The sequence below is a fragment of the Trichogramma pretiosum genome, unplaced genomic scaffold (genome assembly GCF_000599845.2).
Source record: "Trichogramma pretiosum strain Unisexual culture from Peru unplaced genomic scaffold, Tpre_2.0 scaffold51, whole genome shotgun sequence".
Lineage (NCBI taxonomy): Eukaryota > Metazoa > Arthropoda > Insecta > Hymenoptera > Trichogrammatidae > Trichogramma > Trichogramma pretiosum.
Window position 1 is genome coordinate 634,167 of NW_019641226.1, and position 13,789 is coordinate 647,955.

The following is a 13,789-nucleotide window of genomic DNA, read 5'->3' on the forward strand; positions in this document are numbered from 1 at the left end:
CGCGCGCACACATCATAATGAACAACGCACACATATATTTAGAAGGTCTATTTTGGCCGGTCGTCGTTCCCTCTCTCGAGCGTCGTGCACGCGACACGAGCTCCGAGCTTATGAATCGACGCTCACAATTTCGTCCGTGGCCGCTTATATACCATGCCTATATGTGTGTGTGCGTATTTGTATATAGAGGGTCATTATACCGGCTTATTAAAAATGCCGACGCCATCGCTGGATTGCCGAGAAATTGTTGTACGCTAGTCAAGACGCTATTCATTGGTTCATGGTATTTCCCAAAATCAAGATGACTCCTTTATGATGAGGCCTTTACCCATAGCCGAATTTGTTGCGCTATAAAAAAAGCGAGAAAAAAAGCTAGTAAAAAACTAGAATGCTCGATTGAGTCAAGCTGAATCAGTCGGTTGTAATTTATTTAGCCTGAAACGTATGATTGCCGAAGGAAGATTGGCCCTTCATATAAGAGAGTAATCGTGAGCAAACGCGAGTGGTTTAGAGCACTTCGAAGAGCAGTTGGTCGTTGGCCAGGTCGAACTCGTTGTCCTCGCTGTCGAGCCTCACGGGTATGTCGGTGAGCAATTGCACGACGAAATTACTCTCCCAGTACTGTCGCCAGCGTCTGCCGTGCATCCTGTTGTTCGATCGAAACGTAAAAGGAAGCGAGAAAAGAAGAGGGAGAAAAATTGGGCCAAGCAAGTGCATAAGGGGGATACCTGTGCAGGGTGGTGAGCCAGCCCCAGTAGGCAAAGAGCGTGAGCGAACAAGTCGGCAGCATGGCGATGACGGTCCAAGGCACGTCGCCGATTCGATTCTCCATTATCATTTTGAGGGTGACGATGCAGACGTAGGCGGAGAAGCCGGCCAGCGGAGTCGACACCAGCAGGTAAAGCGAGTCCAGCAGCATCTTGGCATTAGCAACGCGTCAATGGCAATCAGCCGCGAGAGCTTATATATTATCGGTAAAGATAAATCATCGCTAAAAGGAATCGTAGGCAGTACTTGGCGCGTGGCGACGAACGTCTTGAGCCAGCCGATCATGCTCCTGAGCAGGCCGTGCTTGGGCACCCGGACGGTGGCGTAGCGGTAGCCGCAGAGCTCGCAGTGCTGATGCCCGGACTCGGTCAGCCAACGCTCGAGGCATTTCGTGTGTACCAGGCCGACTGTGCCGCGGCATCTAACGCACGAGCTCATTTACTTTAGGACTGGATCGATCGGTCGATTCAGCGACGAGTTTGTCTACCTGCAAGCCGACACCAAGTGGCCCAAGTCGAGGTTCGCGGAGGACGAGGATCTGGCCTCGACGCAGCTCGACAGCATCGACGACGACGACGACGTACTCGTCCCGGGCTGGTGACCCATGTGACAGATTCGACAGATGTCCGCGTTGTTGCTCCCGCTCTTCGACAGTCTCGCTTCCGCCGATTCGCCCGCGCAGCCTTTTCCTATTTGCCATCATTCTCTCCTTTACGACTCCCGCGACATTCCGATATTTTTATACTGACAAGTGTACTGACCATCTTTGCTCCTGATCGTTATTTGGGGGCTCGAGACGCTTTTCTTCGCTTCGCAGTCGGTGATTTTACTCGCCACATCGTTAGCCCGTTCTGTGGAAAATTTCATTTTTTCCATCATCGTCTCGGAGTTGAGTCGAATCGCGAGCCCGGTCGCAGTAGCAGCCTACTAACCTACGAGGGCCCGATCTGCCGTCGTCGAGTTATCGTCGCCGCTACGAACGTTCGCATCCGCCAAGTTTTCCATCAAAGCTTTTAATTCTGATTGTGTTCGTAAGATTGCATTTTCGCCCTCGCATACAAAAGCTTTGGCTACAAAAGAAAATGATTCACGGTCCGTAGGGCTCTATCGATACTTGCGCGAATTTACGTTTTGTATATAACTGGGAATTTTTCGCGTGCGGCTCTCAACGCCGCGCGTCCGAATGCCGATGCGATTCGAGGTTATCGCGCGATATTAGACTCTGTGGATATGTGGAGTCTGAATTGAGCGACGCGGCGTACACACCTCAACAGCTATCGGATAAGACTTGACCGAATCTTTTTTTCTGCTCGCTGCAGCGCTGCATATATAGACATGTGTGCGGCTACGCGCGGCAGCTCGTCCGAAAATAACTCGGCTGCAGCCCTCCTGCGAACCTCTGCACGTTAAACGTGTACCTTCGCTTTTTTGCTGGGGTCGTGCGTGCAGGGGAGCTACTTTTAGGGCAGAATGACATTTATATATATACATATACTCATTTGAAAGCGCACTGCACTCGTTTCAAGGTTGAAAATTCGTCAAACCAACGACGAATGAGTCTGAAAAAGTCTAGGCATTTTTGGGATGAACGAGCGATGTGTTTTCAAAGCGTCGTTTTATAGTCTTGTGCCTCGAACCGAGCTATTAATATACTTGCGCCCGTATACTTACTCGGTATATTTATACCGATATAATGTAGGTGAGAAGAGAGCATTTTATAGCTTTGAAATTAATATTACCACGCAAAAAATAGACGTGTTTGTCGAAGATAGAAGCGACTTTTCTCGACTGACTCTAAACACTGATTAAAATTGCATTTTTATCCTTGCAACGAGAGCGAGAAATGCTCAGAGTTCGTTATCGGTATATGCCTCGGGACAATATGCACGCATTGTTATGACAGGCGACTTATACATCGGCTGCCTACATAACGATGACTAAACCGCGTCTCTCTCTCTACACATGCTGCGGAAGTTTACATCGATCGTTATTTCATTCGTCGCTCTGCGACAAGTCTCGTTTCCTCCTTTTCTTGCAAGCTCGTCTCGCAAGTGCGCGCTCGTGCCTATTTCTATTCGAGCGCAGTCGCTCTTATCCTCGATTAGCATTATTTTTTACATCTTCTAACTTATCATCAATAAGTGAGCAACAAAACTTGTAATAATGAAACTTATGTTTATTTCGTATAGAATGCAAGTATATAGTAACTCATATACCTGCAAGTATATATACATATTCGCCGTGAAAATAAGTCATATTACGAGTAAGCGCCTCGCGCAGTCTATCGAATACATCCGCACTTTTTTTATTTATTATTTATATATAATGAATGTGCTGAGACACACGAAGAAATATACATTCGTTTGGCGAGGGCCACGAAATTTCACTCACTGAGAATGTATTACATTCGAGTCTTTTATATTCTCCAGTCGAGACAAATGTAGATATCAGTAATGAAGTATACATCATTGAATCTCGCAGATGCACCATACATAATTTTACATATTTTATATGAATATACGTATACACCGAGCGATAGTACAAACGCATACCTCGGCTCATGCATCTATTCAATTTCATCGCGCAGCGAAAACTCGACGATTCTTTCGACTATATTCTAAATATAATCAATTAAAAGTAATAATAATATACGGTAGTAAGTGAAAAAAGAAATAGTAAATAGTTTACACTATAAAGTGCGTAAGAATATTCCCAGTGAGACCTTTTTCGTACTCTATCGGTTAATGCATAATCTACATATGTATTTATGAATACATAATAAGGCAAAAGGAATATCTACGGTGAATGTTTTTATACGATTCAAGTGCGTATATGCGTCTGTATGTATGTAAGTTTTGTGAAAAATTTCTCGGCATACTGGAAAGAAACTTACAATTTTTCGTTGAGCATTTTGCATTTTCCATACGCATATACCTCACTCTAACTGTATAATATTCTTGTGTAACTTAATTAATTATAATCACACGTTGTCACGATAGCTTCGTCGTCATCACCAATTGCAAAAATTATCGTCATGTTTGACACGCTTAAAAACATCGTTAGATAAGTGATTTTTTGTAATGTACAAAGTATTGTGTAAGCAAAATACACATTGATGTTTCCATTTCGAGGGGATGAACATCGCAGGTATGCACATTTTTTAATAACAAGTCAATCGAATGAAAACCAAATATGAGAACTGTTTCGACCACGAAAGTGTGTAAATAAACAAAAAAACATGACCATCAAACAAACATACTTTTATACATGTAAACAAAGTAGATAGAATAGCATCTATCTTTACCAATCAAAGTACTCTCTTGTAAAAAAAATTATATGAAAAAAAATGTAGGTGATAGATATGCACGAAAATTTGCAACTTTGTTGCAGTTTTGTGAATTAAAAGAAGTTAAATGGCAGCTACTACAGCTGCCGCTGCGGATGATGATTTTTTTTTCAAAACAATGTCCTTGATATTGAGATTGACTTTTTCCTTGCGGGGTGGTGGCACTGATTGCAAACAAAAACGTTTGAATGCTTCGAGTTCACGCTCAGCATCGTCCATTTCTCCATCTTCCAAGTCTATGTCCTTCGGCGTGAAAACACTCTCTGAAATGCACAAACATTAGCGCTAAATATATATGTATATACAATACGTATATAAAGGCGTCAGGACAAAAAATATTGAAGGACTGGAGAAGAGAAACAGAGGGCATCTGTCGCGCATTTGTCGCACGCCCTTTTAGCTATTTTTGGGACTTTGCTTTCGTTCTCTCGTTCTCTCTCTCTCTCTCTCTCTCTCGCTCTCTCACTCTCAATTTCGCTCACTACTTCGAAGCAGTTTTGCATAGCTGCTTATTCAACCATTTCAAAAATTCAAATTTTTATTTGTGTTGATTTTTGTTGTAACATGCATTTTTTAATTATATAATTAAAACCAGTCAAGCAGATTATTTATAATGTCACAAACGTAAATATACGTAAAATAATTAAAATAAAATTTTCGTTGAAACAGTCGATTTATTTATTAGCATACAATGGTCGTACAAAAAAATTCAAACAGGAAAAAAAAATCCACATGCTTCAATCAGTTCACCTACTTAAAAAAAAAAAATTATAAGAGTAAGAAATCCTTTTTTGTACTTATAAAATCATAAATCTACAAAACTTGAAAGTACAAAACAATAAATTAATCCACAAAAAAGAACTTGATATGCCTACTCGTAATAAAAGGTGCTAAAGCGACAGCCGATTTTGGGATCAAGCGACAAGCATTTGGTGTAAGGAGTTATATTTTATGTGCGAGAGGGTGCGGAGGAGGCTTATCATTGCTGTTTCTCACCAACGAGGTTCCAGTCATCACCGCCGGGTCTCGCACCACTACCACGCTTCTTCTTCTTACTGCTAATTTTGCTACTCGCGCTATTTTGCTGCTGCTGTTGCTGCTGTTGCTGCACCTGGCCACTCGGCCTCTGCAACATCGCTGCAGCTTCTTCTACTTGGGGACTTTTTATTTTTGTCAGCGTCACGCTCGTACCTTTCAGGTGAATTCCGTTTTCAGGTATGTTTGGTGTCTGACCATTTGTAACTTTACTTATTTGAATACTAGGTAAACCACTACTGTAACGGTCGAAATCGCTTGCTGGTTGTTGAGGGCCTAATCGTCTCCGCAATTCAGACATTTCCGCTGGTAAGGGTAAGGTATTAGAACCTCGCATGACACTTAATAAATCACCGCTGTCCATAAAGCTATTATTACTGCTCGTTGGCTGCTACAAGGACAAAATAACGTTATACTTTGATCGTCAAGTGCACATTAACGATTTCAATGAATATAAATAAGAAAAATACTTACTCTGGTGGGTTCTGATTTAGGGGGTGATCCTTTGAATATATAATCAGGCTTAGAAGGTTGAGCTATTCCAGCATTGATTGCTTGTTGTAACGCCGGACTACGAATTGTTACTGTGCCGTTATCTTGTAATTTAATTATAGCAGCCTGTGATTGAGGAGGTGATTCAGTTTTCACTGGCGGTGGCATTGCAAAGGCTGGATTTCTTATAGTCACCATATTCGTGGCAGGATTGTGCTCAATTCGAGCCGATTCAGGATTTCCACTTAAGAAAGACATCGGTCCATTGCTATTACCTACTGAAGCTGAAGCTGAAGCTGAAGCTGCAGCTGCGGCCGCAGCTTTATTCTTCTTTTTCTTTTTTTTCTTCGATTCAGTAGGTTGCGGCTGGTTTGAAGACATTTCTTGCTTCAATTTTCCGGTGTCGACTACAATAACATTGTTGTTTGCTTGAGGGGATCCAAAGTTTGAATGCATACTCATAGGTGAAGCTATGATTGTCTGCTGTTTAGGCAGTTGAGTCACAGGCGCTGGTTTTGGTGTAATGGGAGTTGATTTGGTCGGTGGAAGTTTTGGTATGACATGAATTTTCGTTAAAGTAATGCCCGGTGGAAGTTTGATATTACCGATATTAATAGGTAGGTTATTCGCTGATTCCCTACGCGATGCGGACGAACCTTCCATCGCATCTTTTTTTGCCATTTGAGCAGGGGGACTGAGTTGGTGCTGTTGGGTTTGTTTTTGCTGGTTTGTCGTATTTTGATTAAGCTTTGACGCTTTTTGATTGTTGGCCTGCATAGAAGTTTGTTGATTGTTATTACCCTTTGTGGTTGTAGGTGTTTGATTGTTAACTTGATTCTTTTTTTGGCTTTTGTTTGTTTTAGCATTTTTACCGCTAGCATTTACTTGTTGTTGTTGTTGTTGTTGTTGTTGTTGTTGCTGTTGTTGTTGTTGCTGTTGCTGTTGCTGTTGATGTTGTTGTTGTTGTTGCTGCTGTTGCCCTCCAGTCTTTTTTGATTTCTTATTGGTGTTCATGTCTTGTTTTAGTAATGTTTCATTAACTTGTTTAGTGGCATTTTCTTTATTTTCACTGTTCTTTTTGTCTTTTTTAGATTTTGTACTTTTAACTTCTGTTGTAACTTGTTGTTGCTGTTGATTAGATTTCTGTTCCTCTGAAATTTTATTTTTATTCTTATCTTTAGAAGACTGTTGCGATTGTTGCTGTTGTTGAACTTTTTGTTGTTGCTTTGTGATTTTAGAATCTTGTTTTTGATCTACCTTAGATTTATTCGTATTATTATTAGGATTGTTTTGTGACTTTTGAGATTTATTACTATTAGTTGGCTGATTTTGTTGCTGCTGTGATGTTTGTAGTTGTTCAGTACTATTACCAGTTTTATTTTTCTTTTTTTTGCCACTTGTCTGATTTTTTTCATCTGTAAGTGCTTTAGTCTGTCCATTGACTAAAGTAAAAAGTACCCTATCTTCTGCTGGCGTTTGACCTTTAAGCGTTATCGTGACAGTTGGCTCAGTACTTGTTGATTCTAAGATCCGTTTTATAGTAACAATTTGCATATTGTCACCACCTTGTTGTCCCGAAGCAGAAACTTGATTATTTTCTAGTTGTTCTTTCTTGAGAGCCTCTTGTTTTTCCATTTGTCGCCGGAGTTTTTTTCTTTCTTTTTTTGTCATACTAGCAAGATCAATCTCGTCTGCAGTTGGTATTTCAACAGCTTTCATCTGGCTTACATTACTGCTACTTTTTCCTTTTGATTTATTGTTAGATTGCATTTGGTTATTCTTATCTGCATTAGCCGTCTTCTTTTGTTTTGAATTGTCTACCTTGAATGTGTGTGTTGTGGATGTATCTGTAAAAGTAGTAGTTTGCGTGGTAGTTGTCGACACCAACCCAGACTTATTTTTACTGTTCTTATTGTTAATGTTTACTGCAATTGTTGTTGGTGCATTAGTGGCGATACTATTTTTTTTCTTTGAGTTTAAGTTTTGCTGTTGTTTATTCGCCATTGCAGTAGGTAATGAAACATTAGGTACTTCAGGTAGTTTACGTTGACTTTTCTGTGAGGCTTTAGTCTGAGAATTAACGACGCTTATAGAGATCTCGGATGCTTTTTTCTGGAGTTCGATTAATCTTAGCTTGTCGTCTTCTTCTTTATCCTTTTGCAATTTTTCTTCGAGCTGAAATAATTTTTTGTTAATCAATAAGGCATTCATGGACGTATTATTTACAATTATTTGTACCTTTCGCTGCTTTTGTCGAGCTTTCTTCTCGGCTTTTTTCATATCTTTTTTTCCCGACTGAGTGCCTTCTACAAACTCAATAGCGGCATCGATATTCCAATCGTCTTTTATCTTGACTGGAGCAGTCCCTCGAGTTACATTCGTCGGTTTTACATTACTTGAGTTCAAGGTTTGTGAAACAGACTTTAAATTGGCAGTCAAGGCTATATTGGTTCTCGTAGCTGGATGTGGCAGTGATGACGCATTGCTTTGGACAGCATTTACAGCGCTTCCGTTGACACCGGCACCTCCGCTGCCATTTGTAGCCGTAGAAGAAGTCGACGAAGATGAAGATAAAGAGGACGATGACAGTGAAACTTCGACAGATGTCACAGGAAGAGGAGAATATGTAGCCTTACAGACCTTAGCTTTTTTCTTTGAAAGAAGCTGTCTGAGCCTCTCCCGCATTTCATTGTAGTTACGGCTCACTGGTGCAACCGATGGCTGTAATTTTTAGTTACTGTTATTATAATTGTTTGGCTAAGACAATAAAAAATTATAATGTGTATAAATAAACGTGCTTGTGTAATATAATCATGATAACAACAATCACATGTTTCCTCTTCCCCGTCAGAAATTTCACAGTCCCCATCGCGACAAAAAGCACACCCACAATCGCTCATTTTAACAAATAACTAAACATGCGTGTATACAGTAGCCTTGAACAAATCTATTATGAGTAAGGTATAATATTTTCTGTACTACTTTCTGTTACAGTGAGAAGAGGCTAAAGTTTTGTTTACAGTGAACGTTTACAAATATGTCAACAAAAGTTACTTACAACACCATGACCGAATACTTCACAATAACAGCAATCACAATGTCTATTGGAATCTCTAGGTGTTGGACTGTTTGTTGCCGAGCAAGAATCACCGTGGCTGCTAGCCGAATCGGAACATTCACCATTTTCTCCAGGACTCACTAAAAAATCGCCAAAATATTTATTTTTTTATTTTTGAATTCGAAAACAAAAGTTAAGCAAAAAAAATGGAATTAACTAAAGATTCTGACAATAATTCAAAAAACGTGAAATGGTCTCAGAAATAGTTGTCTTCACATTTCGAATCTTTGATAACCTTAAATCGGTAATTGATAACAATCTTAATTTTGTTTAGAACATCAAAAGATTATATAAATTATATTAAGAAAACTAAAAGATTTATGGAAAAATAATTACAGTCACTGGTTGGCAATCGTTTTATATGTTCAACAATATGCTGCTGTTTATGACAGGATGGTGTTGATGGATGATTGTTATGTCCTACATGGGTTCGATGAGAGCCAGAACCTAATTTAAATACATTGTTGGATGTGTTTCCATGCATATGCGTATGAGAAGGACCTGTGCAAAAAAAAATGAAGGAAATGTTTCCCTATAATACCAAGATGACTAAAAATCATTTGCGAATGCCATTGAAATATAAATGTATGTAATGAAAAAAGCCATGATAAAGAACATAACTAGCTTGAATACTCACATCTGCCTTGATGACGATGTACATGGGTAGTATTATGGCTATTTGTACTTGGAGTTTGTGTAGTTGAGTGTCTAGTTTGAGTTTGCACTGTTTGGGCCATTGAGGTTTTTGATACTTTTTTTACAGGCTCCTTTATTGGTTCAACAGTTTGCGTCAACACCGCTGGTTGTGGTGCACAGGATGGGATAGCAGCAGCTGTCTCCTTGTTATCTCCATGTTTTGCTTATTAAGATAAATACATAATTAAATATTATCAAGTTATTGGACATAAAAATTAATGATATTGTAAGGTTACAATAAATACCTATTAAATTTTTAAATTCAAAATCTAAATTAATTTCAATATTTGGCCGTTCTTTGTCTTTGAGGGTCTCAATATATTTACTGGCTGGCAAAAATTCAACAATATCTCCTTTTTTCCACTAAAAATATAAAATGTAACATATGACGACAATTGAAAGATGATAGTATATTTTGCACCTAGGAAGTGAAAAATTGGAAAGTCTTAGAGCAAGTGTAATTTATCAGCTAAACGTGCTTTGAGATATACTTTTTTTGATTCATAGGTGCAAATACAGTTTTTTGTGAATCTCACGTCCTAAAGTAATATTTTGATTTTGCTCGGCGGAAGCAAAATGTTACTGTAGGTTGGAAATGACAAATATAATGAACATAAATTATGATTTTATTCTCACCTCTTTGGCACCCGGTGGAGAAAATCCCCAGCTAATAAGGCCACCAGATGGATGAACAGAAGTTTCACCACATACATAAGTTTGACGAATATTCTCTTTTACTGTTTTTTCTAAACATGAAGGGTAGCATTTTTTTTCTTTTGATGCTGCTCTCGACTTATCATCTGCTAATGTAGATGAAAAAGTTAGTGCTTCTACTAAATCAGCAAGCCTCTGTTGAGGAGATTTTTTCCAATCATTAAACATACTTTGTATTTCGAATGCATTTGGAAGATTGCACGACTGTAAATCCAGGTTTTTTATTTCATTTTGTACTGCATTAACACTGTAAGGTATTAATATTAAAATAAATATATGCTTTATTTTGAAATTTTTACTACTGGCAAGAAAAAAGTTATAAAAACTAACTCTTCTTCCAATTCTTTATCAGATTCTTTAGTTGCATCGCTACTTGAATGTTTCAGTCTGGTTTTGAATCTTTCAAAGTCTTCCCTTACTTTCTTCATAACAGAACCAGTAACTTGCTCTGCACTGTAATACAATGAATAATTGTAATAACTTTCAATAAAATTTTTGTTTAAATGGCATGGCATAATACTCACTTATATTTATCGATTAACCGTTCAATTTCTGGACATAAAGGTCCAACTTTGGTTATTTCATCATCGAATGCAAGATATCGATGCACAAGATAATAAAATTCTGAACCTTTAAGTGGCACATGTTTCCTTAACTAAGTAATGAAATATATTAAATAAGATTGATAATTTATATGATTTTGAAAAATTTGGTATGTTAAAATGAAATAATACCTGTCCAATGAATGGAGGTAAATTATTTTGTATCAAAGGATCACTATAAACGTAGTGCTGATACAAACTCTTATTTATGTACCCCCATGTCAAATTAACTTTACTTAAAAGAACTGTATGCAATGGTTCCAATAGGTCAGATATATACACTGCAGTTGCTAATACAGCTTCATATCCATCAAGCAATTCTAATTGATAAGCAATGATTAATTTTGAAATGTATAAATTTACTATTAATGATTTTTCTAGCATACAATATACTAACTTGTTAAAAAAACTTCTGGTAAATTATTGATAGAATGATCGTATAAAAGAGTAACCAATTGAACTTTAACACCAATCACAAATTCTTGAGCCTGTCCCACAAGCCATCTGAATAAATGGTAAGGTACTCTTTCACATAGTCTATAAAAAATAAAAAATCAATTATATTAGTTACTTCCATTAGTTCTGAAAATAGCATTCAGCAATTTATCTTGAAAATTTTAATTTAAATCATTGAAAACTAACATCACCACAGATTCACGAAGTTCTACAAAATTTTCAAATGAATCTAAATCTAGGCACGGAGGTTGAATAGAAGGGGAGAATCCAGAAGTGGTCATAAACCAATTGAAAGTGTATCTTATATACTGTCTTAACTCCATACCAAGACACCTCAACTTCATCATTTCTTGTAAATCTTCTGCTGTCAGATCTCTATAAATATAAAAATAAAAAAAAACAAAAATATTACATCGACATGTAAAAGGTAGAAAATAAATCAGAGTAAAATAATTTTTCCTACTGTTTTTTCCATTTACAGTCTTCACAATTGCACGAATCATCATCAGCTGCTTCTTTAGAATGGCACAGCTGTTTGAATTCAAGTACAGCTGCATTTTCTTGAGCTTCATTTGATTTTTCCTCTGCTCCGTCAACAGTATCACTAGTGATATCTGTCATGTGAGGGATATTTTCAATGTTAATACTTGCAGCATTGAGGTCCATTTTCAACTTGCCAATACCGCTTTCAATGGTATTGACAGTATTTTCAAATGTTCCAGCAGCACCATTGAGAAAAGGTTTGACAAAGTTAGTATTAGTAGTAGCATTAGTAGAAGTTGCACTGCATCTGGCACTGTCAGTGGTGGTATCAGTCTTTTTTTTAGCTCCTCTATTATTCATAATACTTGTATCAACTTTATGCTGAGCTGCTTGTTGACGTTCGCTAACCGAAAGCTCGCTAGTAAGCGCGACAAGTTTATCGAACGAATCGTCGTCGTTGTCAGTGCTTTCTCTGTGCGAGACGTTATTGGCAGTGGCTTTATCGCTGTCCAGCAAGTTGCAAGCAGCGAGATCCTAGACAAGACGAGAAAAAAATTAAAAAGTTGTCATTAAATTGGCTAAAGAGCGACTTGTGTCAGAATGGGCAGGTAAGAATAGTAAATTAGTTACCTTAGGTATGAGTATTTTGGCAAGCTCGTCCTCGTCATCCTCATCGTCGACATCGACTCGATCGTCGTCATCGTCGTCATCGTCGTCTTCTTCATCATCGTCATCGTCTTCATCGTCGTCTTCATCATCTTCGTCTTCATCTTCCTCGTCGTTGGCTCGATCGTCATTGTCGTCGTCTTCGTCATTGTCATCTTCGTCGAGCAGATCAGCCGGCGACGTTCTAGGTGTGCAAGGCTCGTCGGTCTCGTCTTTGCTGGAAGACGCCGAAGAGGATGCCGTGGTCGAGTACGTCGCCTGCTGCTCTTTGGTGAGTACGTCGCCCATGTTGCTGCTACTGCTCTCGCTGTCAGTGCGACTGGCCGCGGGCTCGCTCATTCCTGCTGCAGTTCGCCCTCGAGGTAAATAAGCCTTAGGCGGCACTTTGCTGTAAATACGTTGCGTGTATCCGTCGACTCGGTCACTCGTGTCTATGCGCGTACAATTGCGATGGACAGGAGGTAGCGAGGAACGATCAGCAATCGGCGCAACGCTGCAAATGCGTTTTCTCCGCGGAGCAGGTAGGAATCAGCGGGCAGAACTGCGTGCTCCAACTCGTTGTATCGAAGTCGAGGCAAGTTGCGTGAGCCGCGATCGGAGCTTAGGCCAGTGAGTCGTATGCGGCGGCTATATAGTAGCTCTGATCGGCCAATGGCTTATAATTTATTACGCTAAGGCCAGTGAATCGCGAGGAGAGTCCAGCTGCGTCGTTGCGCTGCCGCCTCCTTGTCTCTCGTTGTTTTCTTGCTGCCCGAAGTGGCTTCAGGGCTGCACTATAGGAGCGAGAGTCGCGACCGACGTAGGACGGGTCCGACAAATGCAACTGCACGGGACTTAGGCAATTCACAGGATTCACAGAGTGCACTGGCACACCGATAGCTGCGCCGTCGAGGCTAGTTGCACATGCAGCTCGTAGGCAGCGGGCACAACATTGGCGATGCTTGGCGCATGGTTAAATATTTCGCGAACGAAAAGTGTGCGGCAGCGGCGGCGGCGACGACGACGCCGACTTGGTGCTGCAACGATTGTCTCAGGCGCGGAACGCCGATACAAATTACAAATGCTTATAGCCGCACTCCGCAATAGTATCACACGGTGCAGTTGTATCTGCACTCTGCAGTCCAATGTCCGCACAGTAGTGCATGTATATCGCGCTCTGTGCTTGCTCTCGTGTGCGTAGTACTGCGTGTTTGTGTTTGTATATACGTGTGTGTGTGTGCGTGTACTTCTGTTGCACCGTATGCAGTATATGCACGGCGAGAGACTGGCAGACTGGTATGCTGGTATGCTGGTATGCCGTTGTCGTGCACTTCTCTCCGCACTAGTCTCTGCCTTTACCTTATCATGTACATGTACTATGTATGCGAGCTGTACGCGCCGCAAATTACCTACGGCCAGCTCGCCTATACATGT

General features: G+C 39.9%; 2 protein-coding genes across 6 annotated transcripts; both read right to left on the reverse strand.

Moving 5' to 3' along the window:
• Positions 1 to 507: 507 nt before the first annotated feature.
• On the reverse strand, positions 508 to 3,804 carry LOC106660273 (E3 ubiquitin-protein ligase MARCH3-like). Its single transcript, XM_014383204.1, has 7 exons — positions 3,753 to 3,804; positions 1,701 to 1,838; positions 1,530 to 1,619; positions 1,256 to 1,457; positions 1,015 to 1,189; positions 729 to 919; positions 508 to 646 (listed from the first exon to the last, which is right to left on the reverse strand). Exons 1-7 carry the CDS (start codon positions 3,802 to 3,804, stop codon positions 508 to 510), a joined length of 987 nt encoding a protein of 328 aa, XP_014238690.1.
• LOC106660580 (homeobox protein 5-like) lies at positions 2,972 to 12,439 on the reverse strand. Of its 5 annotated transcripts, none has more exons than XM_014383621.2 (17): positions 12,341 to 12,439; positions 11,691 to 12,244; positions 11,414 to 11,602; positions 11,169 to 11,308; positions 10,904 to 11,091; positions 10,694 to 10,824; positions 10,500 to 10,622; positions 10,340 to 10,416; positions 10,092 to 10,255; positions 9,701 to 9,818; positions 9,397 to 9,618; positions 9,096 to 9,260; positions 8,700 to 8,839; positions 7,880 to 8,362; positions 5,624 to 7,816; positions 5,111 to 5,540; positions 2,972 to 4,377 (listed from the first exon to the last, which is right to left on the reverse strand). In XM_014383621.2, the coding sequence occupies exons 2-17, from the start codon at positions 12,068 to 12,070 to the stop codon at positions 4,178 to 4,180; spliced, it is 5,343 nt and encodes a 1,780-aa protein (XP_014239107.2). In that variant the 5' UTR covers positions 12,071 to 12,244; positions 12,341 to 12,439; the 3' UTR covers positions 2,972 to 4,177. The 5 variants fall into 5 exon arrangements, with proteins under 5 accessions (XP_014239107.2, XP_014239106.2, XP_023314067.1 ...); XM_014383620.2 differs by having other exon boundaries at positions 10,092 to 10,258; XM_023458299.1 differs by having other exon boundaries at positions 5,111 to 5,537; positions 10,092 to 10,416.
• Positions 12,440 to 13,789: the final 1,350 nt, after the last annotated feature.